The following is a 21,315-nucleotide window of genomic DNA, read 5'->3' on the forward strand; positions in this document are numbered from 1 at the left end:
CCAAACAATACAATTTACTTTTGCATATTTTTAAGTTAAATGAATCTTGCAACATATATTCTTTTGGATCGGGGTTCTTCTGCATGGCACTATCTTATTTCAAAACTTTACCCGTGTTATATGAACCTAAGATTATTCATAATATTCCGCTGAATGCATGCACCACAGTTTATCCATATTCTGCTGTTGATAGATAGTTGTTTCCAGCTTTTTGCCTACTATGAATAATGCACCTATTCAGAAACGTGCCTCTGTTGCACATGAGCATGCGTTTCTCTAGGATATATATGCCCACTCAGAATTTCTGATATATAGGCTCTGCATACGTTCATTCAGCTTAAATGAGAATGCTGTATTAAGCAATTTATACTCCCATGAAAATTGTATGAGATTTCTTTTTGCTCCACATTTTGGGACTACATCCTTTTTGTTTTGTAGCCATTCTATTTGTTAGGTAGTAGTTAGTGTGTCTCATTATTTGTACAAAGTTTGAGGTTTTTTTGATGACAATGTCAAATACCTTTTTATGTTTATTAGACATTCACATAGCCTCTTTTATCAAATGCCTATTAAATCTCTTGCCCATTTTTCTTCTGAGTTCTCTTTCTTTGCTTATTAATTTACATTTCTTTATGTATGCAGAATATGAACCTTTTGTGAACTGTGTATGTTGCAGATGTCTTCTCCCAGTCCAGCTTGACTTTTCACTCTTGTGTCATTGAACATGAGGTCTTAATTTAATGTAGTCAAATTTTTCAGTATTTTCCTTTATGGTTAATGCTTTTGAGCTTTTTTTAAAATTGTTTATTTTTATTTTTGAGAGAGAGCAAGACAGAGTGTGAATGGGGGAGAGGCAGAGAGAGAGGGAGATAGAATCCAAAGCAGGCTCCAGGCTCTGAGCTGTCAGTACAGAACCTGATGTGGGGCTTGAACTCAAGAACTGAACCACAAGAACATGACCTTAGCCGAAGTTGTACGCTTAACCAGCTGAGCCACCCAGGCGCCCCTTCATAGAAATTCTTGAAATCACACTGTGTAAGACCCCCACCCCCCAACTATGTTCTTTTCACTCAAAATTGCTCTGGCTGTTCTAGTGTCTTTGCCTTTCCATGTAAATTTTAGATCATTAATATCTAAAAGGAATCCTGCTGAGATTTTGAGCAAGATTACATTGAATCCATAGATCAAATTGACATCTTAGCAATAATGAGTCTTCTAATTCATGAACATGTTATCTCTATGTAGGTTTTCTGTAAGTCTTTAATGAGTATCTTACAGTGAACATATACGGATCCTGCAAGTTTTTATTAGATTTATACCCAAGCATTTTTCTGGCTTTTCTTTCTTTCCTTCTTTCTTTCATTCTTTTGTATTGTAAATGTAAAGTATTTAACATTTTTAATTTCCAGTTAATTGCTAGTATGTGGAAATACATTTGCTTGTTGTATATTGACCTTGCATTCAGCAACTTTTCTAAACTCATTTTTGGATTTTTTACAATAAATTTTCTTGGGATTTTCTCCATGAACAATATGTCATTTATAAATAGAGACAGTTTTATGTTTTCTTTCCCAATCTATATGCCTTTTGCTTCTTTTTATTCTTACTGACTTAGGACTTCCAGTATGAGAATGAATAGGAATGATGAGAGTAGACATCCTTGCCTTGTTTTTGATCTTAGAAGGAAAACATTTACTCTTTCACCATTAAATAACTGGTATATTTCTCACGCCAGTCAGAGTCGCCAAAATGAACAAATCAGGAGACTATAGATGCTGGAGAGGATGTGGAGAAACGGGAACCCTCTTACACTGTTGGTGGGAATGCAAATTGGTGCAGCCACTCTGGAAAACAGTATGGAGGTTCCTCAGAAAAATAAAAATAGACCTACCCTATGACCCAGCAATAGCACTGCTAGGAATTTATCCAAGGGATCCAGGAGTACTCATGCATAGGGGCACTTGTACCCCAATGTTTATAGCAGCACTTTTAACAATAGCCAAATTATGGAAAGAGCCTAAATGTCCATCAACTGATGAATGGATAAAGAAATTGTGGTTTATATACACAATGGAGTACTACATGGCAATGAGAAAGAACGAAATATGGCCCTTTGTAGCAACATGGATGGAACTGGAGAGTGTGATGCTAAGTGAAATAAGCCATACAGAGAAAGACAGATACCATATGTTTTCACTTTTATGTGGATCCTGAGAAACTTAACAGAAACCCATGGGGGAGGGGAAGGAAAAAAAAAAAAAAGAGGTTAGAGTGGGAGAGAGCCAAAGCATAAGAGACTCTTAAAAAGTGAGAACAAACTGAGGGTTGATGGGGGGTGGGAGGGAGGGGAGAGTGGGTGATGGGTATTGAGGAGGGCACCTTTTGGGATGAGCACTGGGTGTTGTATGGAAACCAATTTGACAATAAATTTCATATATTGAAAAATAAATTAAAAAAAAAAAGTTTGCAGCACTCTCAACAATAGCTAAATTATGGAAAGAGCCTAAATGTCCATCAGCTGATGAATGGATAAAGAAATGGTGGTTTCTGTACACAATGGAATACTACATGGCAATGGGAAAGAATGAAATATGGCCTTTTGTAGCAACATGGATGGAACTGGAGAGTGTTAACGCTAAGTGAAATAAGTCATACAGAGAAGGACAGACTCCATATGTTTTCACTCCTATGTGGATCCTGAGAAACTTAACAGAAGACCATGAGGGAGGGGAAGAAAAAAAAATGGTTAGAGAGGGAAGGAGCCAAAACATAAGAGACTCCTAAAAACTGAGAACAAACTGAGGGTTTATGGGGGGTGGGAGGGAGGGGAGGGTGGGTGATGGGTATTGAGGAGGGCACCTGTTGGGATGAGCACTGTGTGTTGTATGGAAACCAATTTGACAATAAATTTCATAATATAAAAAAAAAGTTAAAAAAAAAGAAATAAATAACTGGTATATTTCAAGTTCAAGATTCCCCCCCGCTTTGATAGTAGCTGTAGAATCTGAAACTTACATGATTTTAAAGTTCTACTCTAAATTAAGTTTTAAGGTTATGAAATGTATAATTTATGAGTGTTGCATATTCAGATTACCTTTATTAAGTTGGAATATATGCTTAATTTAACAGTTAAATATCATGGTTATAGACAGTGTATGTGCATATATTTGTGACAGTCTAGATTTATTTTTCTTCAAGTTGTTACTGTATAAAATGTTACCACTGCTGTAGATTAATACTTAAAGTTGAGTGAGGGCATGTTTGGGTAGCCTCATTCAGGTATTTGTTTATTAATGGAGTGAAATGTCCTGTCACTCCAAGGCACTAATTTAGTTTTTTAAATAGTTTGATCAAAAAAAAAAAGTTTGATCAAGAAGTGTGAATAGTGAAGCTATTTGTTAGATGTATCTTACTTGTTTACTAGCCATAAACTGAAAGTGTTAGTAATTGGTTTAAATATATAAATCTTTCAGTTGCATGTATAGTCTTGTAGACAAGAATGTGGTATTTTTATGCTAAAATGATTTGTCTTATGGTAGGTTCACCTGTGTTCTGATTCTTTTCTAAGAAATGAAAATCTCTCACTCTTTTTCCCAGACTTTGTAAGTATCACCTACTTGTAACTAACCCAAATAGAGAGCTGTAGAAAAGAATATTAAGATTGCCATATTGTGGAAAAATTTTCTAGAGTGGGACCATACTTCTACAGTTATGTAAGGATGAGGAATCCCTTGTTACTGGTATGATTTTTAAAAATACATTATTTTCCAGAATCTAACATATGTTCAGATATTTAGAGATAAACACATGCACATGAAAAATGACTGATTGCTTACATCACTGTTGCTGTTAACTTATTTAAACTCCAAGGAAGTGAAGAGTCCAGAATGTAAACAGCAAGAAGGACCTTGATCTGTAAAATCAGGCAAACTAGACTCTAGTCTGTCTTTCAGTAGTTTAGCCTCTCTGAGCCCTGTTCTTCTCATTTGTAAAATGAGGTGATTGAACTTGTTCTCTAAGGCTATTTCTATCCCTAATATATTACTATGACAACTCATTAAACTATTATATTTGCTTTCTAAATTATATCACTTAAGTCTGGGTTATTTCGCAACAATTTGGGGGGAACGGGAGGATATTTCAGCAGATTTAGTTAAGAATCAAGTTAATGGTTCCTTTTCTCTTCTGTTACCCTTTTCAGTGAGTGGTAACAATATTGATTTGAATATTTTCTCTAGGTGTCTTTCTTGTTCTACTTTTCTTACACACATCAAAGGCTATATAAAAATCACAAAGTGGCAGAAACTTTGACTATTTTGTTAGTGCCCATTTGTTTCCCATTTTCCTCTAATGCGCAGAGCTCTGATTTTGTTTGGGCATCTGATCCCCCATGTCACTGGAAAATGATCCCCTTCCTACCTCCAGGGTGTCATAATCAAGTGGTTGATGTAGGCATAGCAGGTGACACAAGACTGGACAATGAGAAGTGAGAGAAAGTTACATGGATGCCTTTGGGGCAGTTTCCTCACTGATTAAAAATAGACATAAAGGACACTTCTGGTTTCTAGTTCCATATGTAAGAAACTTGGAAGTCGCCACTCTGTTCTAACAAGTACAAAGCTGAACAGACTGAAAATTTAACAGCTCTTCTTGGGTCCATAACAGCCCTTCTTGTGACCCAGGGCAAACCACTGCCCCTAAGATCGGATAGACACAAACGAACATAGAAAGCTGAGGCTTGAAGAGCAGACTCGTGAGTAGCAACTGCTCAGGAATCAGTGCTGGGAAGGAAAAACTGAACTTTAATTGACAGATTGCTGAAGGTTCAGTGTGGATAATTCTGAGAGTTGAAAACACCAGGGAATCCAGTCACAGGCCACCACAGTATTGTAAGGTTTACCTCCAGGAGCCGAATGAGGTTCTCACAGTAAATATCAGAGAAAACCCCTCATGCTTCTAGCAGGGGCCCGGGGTGGGGGGGTGGGGAGCATTTTGAAATATGATAGAGCACTCCGTCCTTTTTTATTTTTTAATGTTTTATTTATTTTTGAAAGAGTGCAAACCAGGGAGGGGTAAAGAAAGAGGGACAGAGTATCTGAAGTGGGCTCTGCGCTGATAGCAGCAAGCCTGATGTGGGGCTTGAACTCTTAAACTGTGAGATCATGACCTGAGCTGAAGTCGGATGCTCAACTGACTGAGCCATGCAGGTGCCCCCAGAGCACTCTGTTCTTAACAAGGCCTGCCCTCTGGGGGAGACTAGTTAACCAGAGGCTGACTGACTCTGGAGGAAAGGAAATACCCAACTCCAGCCCCCTCTAGCCATTCTGTCCCACCTGGAGGCGGGGGAGGGTGGCTGGGAAACACTTGTGAAGTTCACAGACCAGAGGTATAAGCTCACTAAATAAAAAACCTAATCATAGGACATTTCCCCTCCCCTCACACCTCACAACACATTAATTATGAAAGGCCTATTTACAGTGGTTCCTTTTACCCAGTACATCATGTCTGGTTATCAAGAAAAAATTAGAAGATATATAAAAGGCAAAAAGCACAGTTTGAAGAGAGATGGAAATCCTAAGAAAGAACCAAAAGGAAATGCTAGAGATCAAAAACAGTAAAAGATAAAAAAAGAAAAAGTTTTTGTTGAACTTCTTAAATGGACTGGACATAACTGAAGAAAAATCTCTGAGCTAGAAGACCTAACAATAGAATCCTCATAAACTGAGAAAGCAAAGAAAATAAAGACTTAAAATAACAGAGTATCTGTGAGACAACTACAAAAGGTGTAACCAACTTGTAATAGGAATCCCAAAAGGCAAAGGAAGAAAAAGGAGCAGAATAAACATTTGAAACAATCATGACTGAGAATTTTCCCAAACTAAAGACTCTAAGCTACATATCCAGGAAGTTCAGAGAACACTAAGCAATATAAATATAAATAACACAGCTACAACAACAAACAACAGCTAGGTGTATCATTTTGCAAATTGTAGAAAACGATAGAGAAAAAATACCGTACCTATAAAAGAACAAAGATAAGACTTATATTCAACTTCTCAGAAACCATACAAGCAAGAAGAGAGTGGAGTGAAATATTTAAAAAGGTAAAGGAGAATGGTGCCTGGGTGGCTCAGTCAGTTAAGCATCTGACTCTTGATTTTAGCTCAGGTCATGATCTCATGGTTTGTGGGTTTGAGCCCTGTGTCGGGCTCTGCACTGACAGCGTGGGGCCTGCTTGGGATTCTATGTCTCGCTCTCTCTCTGCCCCTCCCCCTGTGCTCACTAGCTCTCTCTCATAAATGAATGAGTGAATGAATGAATACATAAGTGAAATAAAAAGGTAAAGGAGAATAAAGATTTTCTTAAGCAAATAAAAATTAAAGAAGTTTGTTACTGGTAGACCTGCCTTGTAAGAAATGTTAAATGAAGTTCTTACATGGAAGGAAAATAATACAGATCAAAAACTCAGATTTACATAAGGAAGAGAATTGAGTATGTCAAAGTAAAATGAAAATAGTTTTCTTATTTTTAATCTAATGTATAAGCTTGTTTAAAGTAACATTGTATTATGTGTGCTTATATATGTGTATATATATGTCCTACGTATATACAACGTGTGTGTGTGTATACGTACATATATATTTTTTTCATTGTTTATACTTCTTTGTAAGTGAAATGGATGACAGCAATGATACAAGGGACAGGAAGGAGAATTAGGATTAATTTGTTATTAATAAGACATTAAGTGGTATTACTATTAAGTGGTATTGTGATATTTGAAAATAGATTTGGATTAGTTGTGAATTTCTACTGTAAACTCTAGGGGAACCATTAAAAAATTATTTTTCAAGTATAACCAATATTCTGAGAAAAGAAAATGGAGTCATACTACAGGCTCAGTTAAAACCACAAAATGCAGAAAAAGAGTGAAGGATAAAAACAGGAACAAAAAATGAGGGAAACAAACAAAAATGTAGCAAATAATAGTAGATAATAATCCATCTGTATCACTAATGCTCTGAGTATACCAGTTAAAAGACAGAGATTGTCATTAGTGGATCGTAAAACAAGACCCAATTATATGTTGTTTTTGAGAAACCTACTTTAAATAAAAAGAAATCTATAGATTAAAAGTAAATGGATGATGAAAAATACACTAGCACTTATCAAAAGAAGGCAGGAGTAGCTATATATACTTGAGACAGAATAGACTTCAGAGCAAGGAAAGTTATCAGGGATAAAGAAGGGTGTTAAATAATAATAAAAGTGTCATTTCTTCAGGAAGAAATAACAAACTTTAATGTGTATGCACCTAACAGCAGAGTATCAAGTTATGGAGATAGTATAAACATGAAGCGGTGGTGGGGGATGGAGATGAACAGGTAGAACACAGAGGATTTTTAGGGCAGTGAAAATACTCTGATAATATAATGATAGATAAGTGTCATCATGCATTTGTCCAAACCCATAGAATTTACATCATCAAGAGTGAAACCCAAGGTAAACTTTGGATGATTATGATGTGTCAGTGTAGGTCCATCACCTACACTGTACATTGTAACAAATGTATCACTCTATTAGGGGCCGTTGATAATGGTGGGTGCTGTGCACGCCTGGAAGTAGGGAGTATATTGGAAATCTCTGTACTTTCCCTTCATTTTGCTGTGAATCTAAAACAATTGTCTCTTTTTTTTTAATTTTTTTTTTCAGCGTTTATTTATTTTTGGGACAGAGAGAGACAGAGCATGAACGGGGGAGGGGCAGAGAGAGAGGGAGACACAGAATCGGAAACAGGCTCCAGGCTCCGAGCCATCAGCCCAGAGCCTGACGCGGGGCTTGAACTCACGGACCGCGAGATCATGACCTGGCCGAAGTCGGACGCTTAACCGACTGCGCCACCCAGGCGCCCCCAATTGTCTCTTTTTTATATAGTTTTTTTCATGTTTATTTAAACATTTCTTTAATGTTTATTTATTTGGCGGGGGTGGGGGGGGAGAGGCGGGAGGGACAGAGAGAGGAGACACAGAATCTGAAGCAGGCTCCAGGCTCTGAGCTGTCAGCACAGAGCCTGATGCGAGGCTCGAACTCACAAACTGTGGATTGTGACCTGAGCCGAAGTTGGTTGCTTAACTGACTGAGCCACCCAGGTGCCCCAACAATTATGTTAACTAAAAAAACATTTTTTTAATATAAAAAATAAGAGCACAAGAGAGGAAGAGATGGCTTTTTTTCCCCTGCTACTGGCTGTTGTTTGGGGTGAACTAGCTTGGATGAGCCTATACATTGGTTATGTGGTTGTGGTTGGCAAAGTAGAAAGGTAGAATTTCTTACACCTGGATGATGTCTTTGAGTTGCTAAATCAACCAGTTTTGCCCCTATCCTGTATAAGAGTAAATCTTATATTTAAACCATTTTTTAAAAATGCTTATTTTTTTTTGAGAGAGAAAGAGTGTGAGCTGGGGAGGGGCATAGAGACAGGGAGAGAGAATCCCAAGCAGGTCTGTGCTGTGAGATCTGTGAGATCATGACCTAAGCCAAAATCAAGAGTTGGACACTTAACTGTCTGAGCCACCCAGATGCCCCTTAAACCATTTTTAGTTAGTGTTTTTCTGTACTTGGAAAGCTACGTAGAATACAATTAAAGCACTAATTGTAAACATTAATTTTGTGTCCTGATAGTGCTGCTTTAAAAATCCCATTAATACAGAATTGAACTAAGAGAATAATTTTCTCCCTTTTCCTGCCTCTCTTTCTCCTACCTTATCTCTTACTCCCCTTCCCTAGCTTCCCTAGAGTATGTTGATTACAGTGTTCTTTGTAAAATAACTGAGGGGTCATGTAAAATCTCCTTGTCTACTATCATCCAAAGTGATTGTTACTGTCAAAAACTAAACTCTTGCAGTTACTTTACATTTTGAATTGTGCTTCTGTTTGACTTTAATTTTTATCTGTCTTAGGAGTTTTGACCATGAGTTTGATAAATTCAAGCTAGGAAATATTTATTAAGCATCCATTGTATTGTTCTGGGTTTCTTAAAGATTGGATTACCTTTGTTGTAGTGAAGAGATTAGGATTTATGAAGAATCCCTTGCCATGTGTAAGATATGTTATTTGAGATGAAATGTTTTTGTTTTTTAGTTTAACCAGAAGAATTAACTGATTCATTTATATTACTTAAAACATAGCTGATTATATTACATTGTTCATTGGTAAATTGTCTGGTAGAATTATTATTGCTAAATTTTCAGAAATTTAGGAGTTTAGACATACATACCTATGCAGCGTCTCTAGTATTTAAATATATACAATCCTGATCTCAATCTAGCTAATACAGCTTTTCTAAAGGGATGAAAAGAAAGGTAGTATTCTTTATTACCTGATTGTTCCTTAGCTATTCCTTTTCCTTTCTGTGTGACTATAGAAAAGGAATAGAGAAACGCATCATTTATAAGTTAGTGATAGTTCTGTCCTGTGTCTAAAAGTAATAAGCTAGATTTCAGCTTCCTTAAGGTGTGGGGAAACTCTGCCTCCAGCTTAAGGTGTGGGGAAACTCCACCTCCAGCCCAAATTGCTGAGCAGTTTACTTGGAGCAGTTTTGCTGCTTTCAAAGACTCTCAAGAGAAGCCACAACTGGTCCAGCTTCGAATAGATAGGGATTGAATGGACTGCTTACATTTAGTTGTAGTTGTTAATTATAATTGTCAATAGAACATTTTAATGAAAAGCATGAGTTTGGAGGTAGTTTCCTCATCTTTAAAAATAATATGTTAAACTGTACAGTAAGTTTGCAAAATAAAACAGCTGTTTCAAGTGCTTTATGCAATGCCTACCACAAAATAAAGATCTGTAGGGTTGCCCTCATTTTCTGAGAAACTCTCCCCATTCCACATAGTTACTGTGATCAGTATGTTGATATTGTATTTTGTACATAAAATATAACTTCTTTACCTATCCTCACTTGATTGATACATGAGTAGGATCTAACCAAAATAGAGTCAATCAGAATACTATTTTAGGATTTGGAATTAAAAGACTTCTCTTTGGACTACTGAAGTTCTAAGAGTAAATCTCAGGACCTGTATGGATGTTTGGTTTTTTTTGTTGTTTTGTTTTTGTTTTTGTTTTTTTTTAACTATGAGGAAAAGTGTTGTTGGTGAAGGGGGGAAAAAAAGCCGATACATGGAAAAACAGAGACAAAAAGTGGTCCTGAATGTGTAAAGTGCTTGATTTTAGTTCTTATGGTCTAGCCATGCCCCTTCCTTACCTAAATTTTGTTTGTTTGATACCCAATTCCATGAGGCATTTCACTCTTTTTAATAAGTCCATTTTGCCTAAACTAGTTTAATTTAGATTTCTGTCACTTGCACCCAGTAATATCTAATACCTGTATTAAATAAATAGTAACTATTAAGGGCAATTAGAGAACAAGACAATAATGTACTTAGTTGAAACACTTTTTATTTCAAGTTATATTAGTCTGCTAAATGCTAATGATTTTTCATGTCATAATCTGAAACTTTAAGTTTCCATAGAGGTTTTCATAATATTTCTTGGGAAAGAGCGATAGCATACGTCTTAGAACTGGGTTTTAATTCATTTATGAAGAGTTGTCTGTACCCAGGAATTTGGATAGCCATCTCTTAGAGGCAGTTCTAGAATGTGCTTTGTTCTAGGACCCCAAAGTCAATTATAGAAATCTTCTACAACCTATAATACATTAGAATATCATGATTCATGGCAAATTTTCTTCATTAATATTTTAATTTATTTAAACCTCTCTAGTGCCTATGAGGTATATAACTTTGAGTCAAGTGCTATATGGGCATAAAATTAGACAACTTATTTTCTCTAGATATTTATTAATAATGAAGCCATGACATAAACCCAAAATTGAACAATAACCAAAATGTCAGCTGTGTGGTACAGATGACAATGTCATAATAGGGAACACAGAGTGATTTGAGTGTACTCACATGGTCTTGAAGCCTTGGTAAAGGAGATAGAACTTGGGCTGTGAAGACTGGAAGGGATTTGGGTAGGGGAAAGACATTCTGGGCAAAGGGAACAAAGGTGAAAGATGACAATGTGCCATTACTCATTCTGTTAATAGAAATTAACTATTGTGGTTCCAGCTATAGGTTAGTGGCTTTTGAATATCAGGTTATAGAGGTAGAGTGGAGATGATTGGTGGTGGTCACAGTCACTACAGGGATTGAGCAGGGTAGCTAATGAATGTGAAATTGCCTTCCAGGTTTGATCTGTTAGCAGGTAAACTGGTTGGATCTCTAACGTGATTTGAGGATGAGAGGATAAAGTTGGAGGATAGTAGTGAATTTAAAAATAAAACATAATCAGGGCACCTGGGTGGCTTGGTCGGTTGAGCATCTGACTCTGATTTCAGCCCAGGTCATGGGATTGAGCCCTGCATCAGGCTCCACACTGAGTGTGGAACCTGCTTAAGATTCTCTCTCTCTCCCTCTCTCCCTCTCTCCCTCTCTCCCTCTCTCCCTCCCTCCCTCCCTCTCCCTCTCTCCCTCCCTCTCCCTCTCCCTCTCCCTCTCCCTCTCCCTCTCCCTGATTGTACTCTGTCTCTCCCTAAAATGAAATTTTAAAAACTAAAAAAGTAAATAAAACACAATTTAAGGATTGTTCCAAACAGCTATAAGTATACAAAGTACCACTTATGTACCAGAGTAAGCTAGAGTTTTATTTGAAGCAGCTACAGATATCCACCAGCACCCTACAGAACCATATCCCAAGGCTGAGGTTCCTTGTGTGCAGTTTTGAGAACAGCCAGGCCTTATAACTTATTTATGAAAGGGTAAGACAAGATTGGATCTGATAAAGTCCTAGGTAAGTTCAGCTGAACTCTGTGGACCACAAACAGCATTGGAAGTTAATAGCTGACTACTATACATGGGAGTTTCAGTCTGATAGTACAGATAAAAGAGAAAGGGAAAAAAATTACTAAGAAAATTTTGATTAAAATTTGGTAAGAAAAGTGAAGTCAGGCCACAGATTGTTTTGAAGAATTATTAGTTTTAAGCAGACCATGGTGCTTAAAGCTCCCGTGCATAATGGAACATTACAAATAGAGGCTGTGTAAGAAGTTAGGAGCGCAACTGCCTGTGTTTGAATGTTGATTCTGCCACTGCCACATGATCTTGAGTAAGTTCCTTAAACCTTCCTGTGCCTTGATTTCTCTATCTGTAGAATAAGGAAATACATTGGTTCCTTAACCCTGCAGGGTAAAGTGCTTGGGGCAGTCCTAGCAGAAAGTAAGCACTAGATAAGTGTTGATTGTTGAGATTTTTAGGATTATTATTCTTAAGAGGTTACAGCTAATATATATAAACACTTTCAGTTACTGGACAAGGGCAGAATTACAGAATTGAGTCCTTGCTATGAAAGTCGTGGTTGAATCCATGTAAGTGGATAAATTCTCACAGTCTCTAAGTATTTCTTGTACAAATGTTCTGTTTCACTTTCACTTTAGCATTTCTGACTTTTCACTTTTTGGTTTTCCTACCCTATATGTTTCCTCTCATTCCAACCTGATCCTGAAATCTGCTTTATATTAAAAGCTCCTACACAAAATATTGAGAATGTACAAGTACAGTTTTAGTTCCCAGATTTTACTTAAGATACTTCCCCTTAGATACAATCCTTTTCCTGACCTGTGCTTGGGATCTACCATGGATTCCTTTCTTTCTCACAGCCTCATTCCCTAGGTTGTCCAATCTTGCTTGCCTATGTTTTATAGACTCCTTTTGGAGCTCACTATAACACAACATATAAACCAAAATATAATAGGATTTTTCTGAATACTTTTTAAAAACTTTAAAGAAATTATAGATACATCAGAAATTGCAGAAGTGGTACAGAGAGATCCTTTCTTTCCATCAACCAGATTCTTCAAATGTGGTGACATCATACTGTGCGTTATTAAAACCAGGAAACTGATATTGGTACAATACAACTAATTACAGAATAGACTTCTCTTGGATTTCACCAGTTTTTTTGCATTCATTTATTTATTTTGCATTCATTTATTTGGCATTGTCTTTATGAATAATCATATGACATTTTGTCACATGTGTAGATTTGTATAACTACCAACATGTTTAAGATACAGAACTGTTGCATCGCTGTGAAGAACTCCTTCACGTTCCGATCACTTGCATATCTCTCTTTTGTATGTACCAGCTCAGCATATTGGCCTAACCCCAAATTGTTAGCAACCCCTGATCTTCTTAACCCATCTATTGTAGGCCATCTTCTTTCAGGATTATTGTTTGTAAGAGTTATAGCTATTTTTTGTTTGTTCTTATTTGGGGAGTGTGGGCAGTTAAGTTTTGGTTGCCCTAATCATGTGCACAAAATATTTTTTCTGAGTATTTACATAAGAACTGTAAGAAAAGTGTACTTCAAAATATGTGATCAAATCTATGTGATCAAAGTTAATATTTGTTGTTTGAGTCTAGTGTATATATTCAATAATTCTAGTTGGGATTATTTTAAGAATACTACATTGAGATGCAGTGGTTTCTTAAAAAACTGACTTCATATCTGAGAAACATTGTTTTTGTAATGTGTACCTGGTACTTGTGAAAATGCCTGGGATATTAAAATATTTTTAGGATTTTTAATAAATAGCTTTTCAGTTGGTATAAATGTTATTTTTAATTTTTTCCTTTTTTACGTTTTGAAACATGTACATGGTAATAACTCCAAACAATACCAAAGGCTACAAATAGTGAAAACTCTTTCTCACACTTTAAACCCTAGTCCGCCAATTCCTGTTCACCCAGAGGTAATCACTCTATTAGTTTCTTGAGTATCCTTCCAAAGATATTTTATGCATAATCAAGCCAAAGTGGATGTAGAACCTTTTATCATACAATTGTTCTAAGCCTGCATTTTTTCATTTAACACTGTGCTTTAAAGACTTTTCCATTGATAAGGAACATTGAGGTCTGCTTGTTTTTTTTAAATTGGGGGCATGGTGTGATATTAGGATTTATAATAAAACGTATATATTTGGTCTCTGTTCCCATTTCTGTCAGTGAGCTCCTAAAAACCCTTGGAATTTCCTGTGAGAGAGCAATGAAAGATGTCTTTTTTATGTAAATGAAGTGACTTTTGGAAAGCTTAGAATGAGGGCTCCTTGCCAGTGGAGCCAACCTTGTGATTAGAGGGTGGGGACTCTCAGTCCCCCTTTCTCCCAGTACCACTGCCTCTGGGGAGTGGATTAAGCTTAGTTGCCAGCAGGTGTTGATGTTTATCAGTCATGTCTACTAAGGAAATCTCCATAAAAGTCCCAAAGGAGGGGGTTTGGAGAACTTCCAGGTTGGTTGACCAGAAACCCTTACACCTGCCACTGTGCTGGACCTGAAACACTACCAGGATTAAAGTTCTTCGTTCAGCATCTCACTCTGTTTCTTTTCCATCTGGCTGTTGATTCGTACCTTCTAATGTCCTTGTAATGAACTGGCAGTCTAGTGAGAAAAACTGGTTTACTGAACCCTGTGAGCACTGTAGCATGGAGGGTGTCAGGGGAACCTTTGATTAATAGCCATTTGGTTAGAAGAAGTACAGGTACACAACCTGGACTTGCTATTGGCATTTCAAGTGCAGGGGGAGGTCTTGTAAGACTGAACCTTTAGCCTATGGGATCTGATGCTCTCCCCTAGTCTGAGTTGAATGGTAACACCATTCTGTATTGGGGCTTTGCTTAGATGTGTGGAGGGAAAAAAACCTACACAATGAAACTGGATGTAGAACCCTTACATGGTATTTCACTTTATGAATGTACAACTAGAAGTTCTCTCATCTGATAGCTTTTATAACTGGTAGTTAATAAGTTTGACAGAGGGAACTATAAAAAGTGATCTTTGGGCTTTTTATTGTAATGTTTACTTGACAGCCATCTTTTTTTTTTTTTTTTTAATTGAGCTGAGGCTTTTTTGTTGACAATGTGGATTCTGCTGTTCATTGTTATCTTCCTTGTATAGACCCTGCCCCCAGTGCATTATCTGTAACCCATTTTGGGTTTCTTTAAGTGGTGTGAGAATTTAGACACTTAAGAATCAAACTTGGAGCCTGGTTGGCTCAGTCAGTTAAGCTTCTGACTCTGGAGTTTGACTCAGGTCATGATCTCACTCTTTGTGGGATTGAGCCCTAGGTTACGCTCCGCGCTGACAGCATGGAACCTGGTTGGGATTCTCTCTCTCCCTCTCTCTATTCCTCCCCTGCTTGTTCGTTCTCTCTCTCTCTCTCTCTCTCTCTCTCTCTCTGTCTCTTTTTCTCAAAATAAATAAACATTAAAAAAATAATCAAACTTAGGGCAAAACTGCCCATTTGTTGACTATTTGCCTTAGTGATTCATTTCTCAGCCACACCCAGTTCAGTAGCACTTTTTTTGATAGCTTACCTTTATTGAGTCTTTATGTGATATTCAGTCTAGTGATCATAAAAACAATTTGCTTTTCCCACCCCTATTTTATCAGCCTAAATAATACTTAAATTACATAGTTATGATTGCAATTTGGACGAACATTTGTGGTAACAAACACATCTTATCCTTGATAAATAGACACCCAGTGGTGGGAATAAAAGTGGTAGCCTAATAGTCAAAATACACCGTGTGCCAGAGTCCTCATTAGTTTTACACAGGAAAACAGAGTATCGATTAATCATGTGAGTCAGTTAAATGAAGGTTGGTTAAGAGCTTCTTGTATTTCATTTTAGATCGCCATTCGCCTGTTGGTGGGCATTTAAATTGTTTCCAGCATTTTGCTTCCTACAATAATCAATAAATATACTTAATCATTTTGTTTGCATATACATAGGAATATCTTTATCTAAAAATTCCCTGAACTAGAATTAGCGTGTACAAGGGGATAGTCATTTTTTCATATTAGTAAATTTTGCTAGAGGGAAATCTTAAATATTGTGTAATTATCAATACTTAACTATCGTAAAGTAAAATATAGGTAGATTTATTTCTTTTAAAATTATCCAGTGTGTTCCTTTTTTCCTTTAGTTTGATTTGTAGAGAGGAAAACTATGTTCATGAGTCATAAAATACATGAATAGTATTCAATGCATTGAGTCATAGAATTCCAGACATCTCTCACACATAAATGACTCACTTTGTGTGTGTGCTGTGTGTGTGGTTTATCCTTTGCAATAGATATGTTTCTCAATTTGAGTAAGTCTGATCATATTTAAACACTCTAGGAAAGTTTGCTGTGTTAATGATTAATACTGAAAAGCCTTAAACCAAGGATCCTTTTATTAAAATGACTAAATTAGGACTCAGCTTTGAATAAAGTCTGAGATTTTAGTGGCTCTAATGTTGGTTATCAACAACTATTCAGTGATTTCTGTGCAAAGAATTCTGTTTGGTGGGGTATATACTGGAATAAAAAACATGATCTTGTGGAAATTAATTGTGGTTAGAGAGACATGAGCTCTTATCACTAAACAATTTTAATAGCCACTGTACCAACCTCCCATTACTGAAGCATCTGTTAATACCTAAATGATAAAAAGCAGTATCACAAATGTATTAAAGTTATATGAAAAAGCCAATGAAGAGCAAGTGATAAATACACACATTTTTATAATACCTTTTTATATGCTACTGTTAAACCTTTTTTGGACTGCCTATTATTATTTTCATCTCTCTTTTGACTAGCAACTTTTTTCCTAATTTATTCTCAATTGTCCAACTATTCTTTCTTAAAGTATTTGGGGTATTGCCAAACTAGAAAATTATTGCATTGTGAAGTAAACTTTTTCTTTTTCTTAAATTTTGAAAGCTATCATATTCTAATACGGTAAGAGACACCAAACCTCTTTAAGTGAGAAATTTATTGGGGCAGCTGGGCGGTTCAGTTGGTCGAACCTCCCAATTCATGATTGCAGCTCAGGTCACAATCCCAGCGTTTGTAGGATCAAGCCCTGCGTTGGGCTCGGCGCTGAGCATGGAGCCTGCTTAAGATTCTCTTTCTCCCTCTGCCCCTCTCCCCCACATGCATGTGCTCTCTCAAATAAATAGATAAATAAATAGGAAATTTATTTCTCCTAATAGTATAAGAGTTAGTGGTCCAGGTTTGTAGAGCAACTCTGTTCTATAGAAGATCATTCAACATCTAATTGCTTGATAGTCTTCTAGTATATTGGCCTAACCTCTGTAGAATCAAAGCTGGCTCAGTTTCACATCTGCCTTCCAGCCTGTGGGAAGTGGGAAAGTATTAGTCCTTCTCTAAGGTGGTTGTCTGCTAAATTAAAGATGACCTGGGGCGCCTGGGTGGCTCAGTCGGTTAAGCGTCCAACTTCGGCTCAGGTCACGATCTCGCAGTCCGTGAGTTCGAGCCCCACGTCGGGCTCCATGCTGACGGCTCAGAGTCTGGAGCCTGTTTCAGATTCTGTGTCTCCCTCTCTCTCTGACCCTCCCCCGTTCATGCTCTGTCTCTCTCTGTCTCAAAAATAAATAAACGTTAAAAAAAAAAAATTTTTTTTTTAAAGATGACCTGAAAGTTGTGTCTTTACTTCCACCTTACATACCATACTGGTCCACACTAAGTAACAAAACCTAAAGGCAGACTAGGAGTATATTCTGTTACTGCATGGGTAAATAACCAGCTACGACTTTATTCGCATGGACAAAAGGGAAAATAAATAATGGAAAACAACTAACAGTCTATCACAAAGCTGTATCCAAAAATTTGGGTGTAAATTTCAAAATAACTCTATGTAAATAGCTTTCTTAGATGCAACCAAGTCAGCAATACCCTTGTAACTTTAGATGAGGTGTAAACATGAATTAAAAATCCCTGAATGTCACTTTACCCCACAATCTTGCTTCTGAAACTGGAGATCATTGGTGTTTGAGCAGGGGAGGTACATGACGCCTTGCATTAGTTGTAGCTTCTCTTCTTGAAGGAAGATTTGGAAGACTATGTATTTTTTAATGACAGTATAATTAAATACACTGTTACATTAGTTTCAGGTGTAAAATGTAATGGTTCAGTAGTTTTATACATTTCTCAGTGCTTATCAAGATAAGTGTACTCTGAGTCCCCTTTATCTGTTCCACCCATCCCCCAACTCATCTCCTCTTTGGCAACCACCAGTTTGTTCTCTGTATGTTAGAGTGTGTGTATGTTAGAGTGTGTGTATGTTGGTTTTTTTTTTTTTTGTCTCTTTTTTTTCTTGGTTCATTTGTTCAGTTTCATAAATTCCACATAAATTCATATGATATTTGTCTTTCTTTGCCTGACTTACTTCACTTAGCATTATTGCAAGTGGTAAGATTTTATTCTTTTTTTTTTTTTTATGGCTGAGTAGTAGTCCATTGTGTATATATGCCACATCTTTATCCATGTATCTATGGATAGACACTTGTGTTGCTTCCATGGTTGTATGTAATGCTGCAGTAAACATAGGGATGCATATATTTTTTGGAATTAGTGTTTTTCTTTTTTGGAGGTAAATATCCAATAGTGGAATTGCTGGATCATATGGTAATTCTATTTTTAATTTTTTGAGGAACTTTCTTACTGTTTTCCACAGTGGCTGCATTAATTTGCATTCCCACTATCAGTGCACAAGTGTTGCCTTTTCTCCATATCCTTGCCAATACTTGTTATTTCTTGTCTTTTTGATTTTGGTGATTCTGACAGGTGATATCTCATTGTGGTTTTAATTTACATTTCCCTGATGATTAGTGATGTTGAACAACTTTCCAAGTGTATGGTGGGCATCTGCATGTCTTCTTTGGAAAAATGTCTATTCAGGTTCTCTGCCTATTTTTTAATTGGATTGTTTGTTTGTTTGTTTGTTTTGGTGTTGAGTCATACAGATTCTTGATATAGTTTGGATATTAACCCCTTATAGGATAGATCAGTTACAAGTATCATTTCCCATTCAGTAGATTGCCTGTTTGTTTTTGTTGATGCTTTATTTTTTTTGCTGTGCAAAATGGAAAACTGTATTTTTTTTATGTTTACAAAGATAGGAATATATTTTAGAGCCACAAACAAAATTGGCAGGAATTTTAAGAAAAACCTTACGACTGTTTTAAGGGATAACTTCAAATCCCCAGAGAAATATTCTGGGGTACCTGTGGAAACATTTTGATAGGCAAAACTTTTGGTTTGTTAGGGTTTGTTTTATTTAGTTAGGTTAACAATTCCAAACTATGTAAAATTGTGGAAATGTATTGAGGAGGAATAGGATGAAGTAAAAGAAATTTGCGTTCGTATATCAGCAGCATATAGGCATCTTTATTCAAAGAAAGCCTAAGAAGCTATTGCTCTGTTCACCTTGGGTTTTATTTTTGCTGTACTTTATATTTAAGGCCAAAATATTTTTTCAGGTCTTTCTTCTCCTAGCAAGGAAATATTTTGTTAATGGGACTTGCTGACTTAGACTAGGGTTGTGGAACTTGTAAGTTGGTAGTTCATGGTTCTTCTTCATTTAAAGTACACTGAAATCAAGTTTATATTAAAACTTAAGTTCCACATTTCCTTCTTCTCACAGGACAATGAAAAGAGAACTCCACTGCATGCTGCTGCCTATCTTGGAGATGCAGAAATCATTGAACTGCTTATTTTATCTGGTATGTAAAGCTCTATATAATAAGAGCACATGATGCATATTTTTGTCATAATTAATGTTTATCAAACCTAGTTGACTATTGCCTTATATTTGTTTCCTAAGCTGAAACTTGCTTGTTCATTCTACAGCTGACCTTCTGTCACGTGCTAGGTCCTACTGTAGTGCGTAGAGTACATCAGAGAGCAAAACAAAGATTACTGCCCTTCTGGAGTGTATACTCTAATAAGGAAAAACAGGCTATAAATACAAGTAAATAAATGTTATAGCATGTTAGAAGATGATAACTGCTATAGAAAAATAAAAAGGTAGGTGAGAATTATGGGGTGAGATGAGCAGTATATAAGCTCAGGCAGTACATCGACTATTCATAGTAGGCCTGATTCACCATAGAGTAACTGGGAGACAATTGCAGTTCTTCAAGGGGAAGGTGATGTGGCTCAGACCAAGTGCCGTAGTGGAGATATTGAGAAGTGGTAGTAATTTGATGTATTTTGAAAGTGATGGCAGCCAGGTGTCTATCTGTCAGTAGCTTCTATCTAACTCTTTTTGAGGGCCGGTAAAATACATTTTAGGAACTTGTACTTTATTGTACAGATCAGACGGTCTGTCGTCAAACAGAGCTCAGAGTTCAGATATATTTTTGTTGTAGCCAAGTTATTATAAATTATATTTGTTGGAAAAGGATGCACGTGCTTGAATTGTGCTTGTGTTGTCAAATTGCGATATATACACAATGCAATTGGAGAAATAGTATCATTCATTTAATTTTGGGGAGTAAGACCACTGAGAGAATTTTTGAATGAAGATCCCAATTCAATAGCCTAAATAGACTTTTGCCATTTTATAAGTTTATGAAAGTTTTAAAATCTGGGTTTTATAACAAATTGTATGCTTATATAGAATTAAATATAATTAAATATTGACCCAGCTAATATTCTTTTTTTATTGAAGTATAATTAACCTACAATGTTATATTAGTTTCAGGTGTACAACAAACACATTACTCAGTGCTTCCCAGATGATATTCTTTTATTAGTTTCTTTATGAGTAACTTCATCACAGATGCACTTCCTTGAAGATGTCTGTTCCTCTGTGAATGCTAGCTCCCTAGTTTCTAGCTTAAATTTACTAGAGATAAGAACGGAGGAGGTACAAGAGAAAAATCATATTTCCTCTTAATTAAGGTTTCTACTATAATAATATGAATTGATGGATATAGGTTTATATATGGAATTTTCTTTACAAACATTTTCCAAGAAACAGTTTCTTTTTTTGTTAAGAAATAGGTATGCTACAAACAGTACAATTCCTGCTAATTTAATGTCTAGGACTTTGGATAAGAACTATACTGCTAGGTTTCTAATTTTAACACAGAATTCTGTTTATTTACTTCACATTTTAATGCAAAGATGTTATGACTTAACATGGAGGGTTCTTTTTTCCCATTTTTAATTTTTAACCTAGGACAAACTTTTCAAATGCTCAAAGTTTGACTTAATCCCTGGCTTTTAAAGTGAATGCACCAAGGATTTTTAGCTACCTATAGAAGGTTGACTTCCTTGTCTCTGTATTATATAGTCAGATGAGCCTTATGATATGATAATATCAGATATCAGCTTCAAAATAATAAACATTTGAGAGGATGCTTAATTTCTTTTGAATAATTTGAATAGAAATAATGTATAA

General features: G+C 36.3%; 1 protein-coding gene across 10 annotated transcripts in view; it reads left to right on the plus strand.

Annotated features, from left to right (window-relative positions):
- Positions 1-21,315, plus strand: part of ANKRD28 (ankyrin repeat domain 28) — a 200,723-nt gene that overhangs the window by 95,792 nt on the left and 83,616 nt on the right. For all 10 annotated transcript variants that reach the window (XM_047876241.1, XM_047876249.1, XM_047876243.1 and 7 more), the window contains one exon: positions 19,552-19,630. In XM_047876241.1, the coding sequence (XP_047732197.1) occupies positions 19,552-19,630 (79 nt within the window). The remainder of the gene's footprint in view (positions 1-19,551; positions 19,631-21,315) is intronic.

This window comes from Prionailurus viverrinus, chromosome C2, assembly GCF_022837055.1.
Source record: "Prionailurus viverrinus isolate Anna chromosome C2, UM_Priviv_1.0, whole genome shotgun sequence".
Taxonomy (NCBI): Eukaryota; Metazoa; Chordata; class Mammalia; order Carnivora; family Felidae; genus Prionailurus; species Prionailurus viverrinus.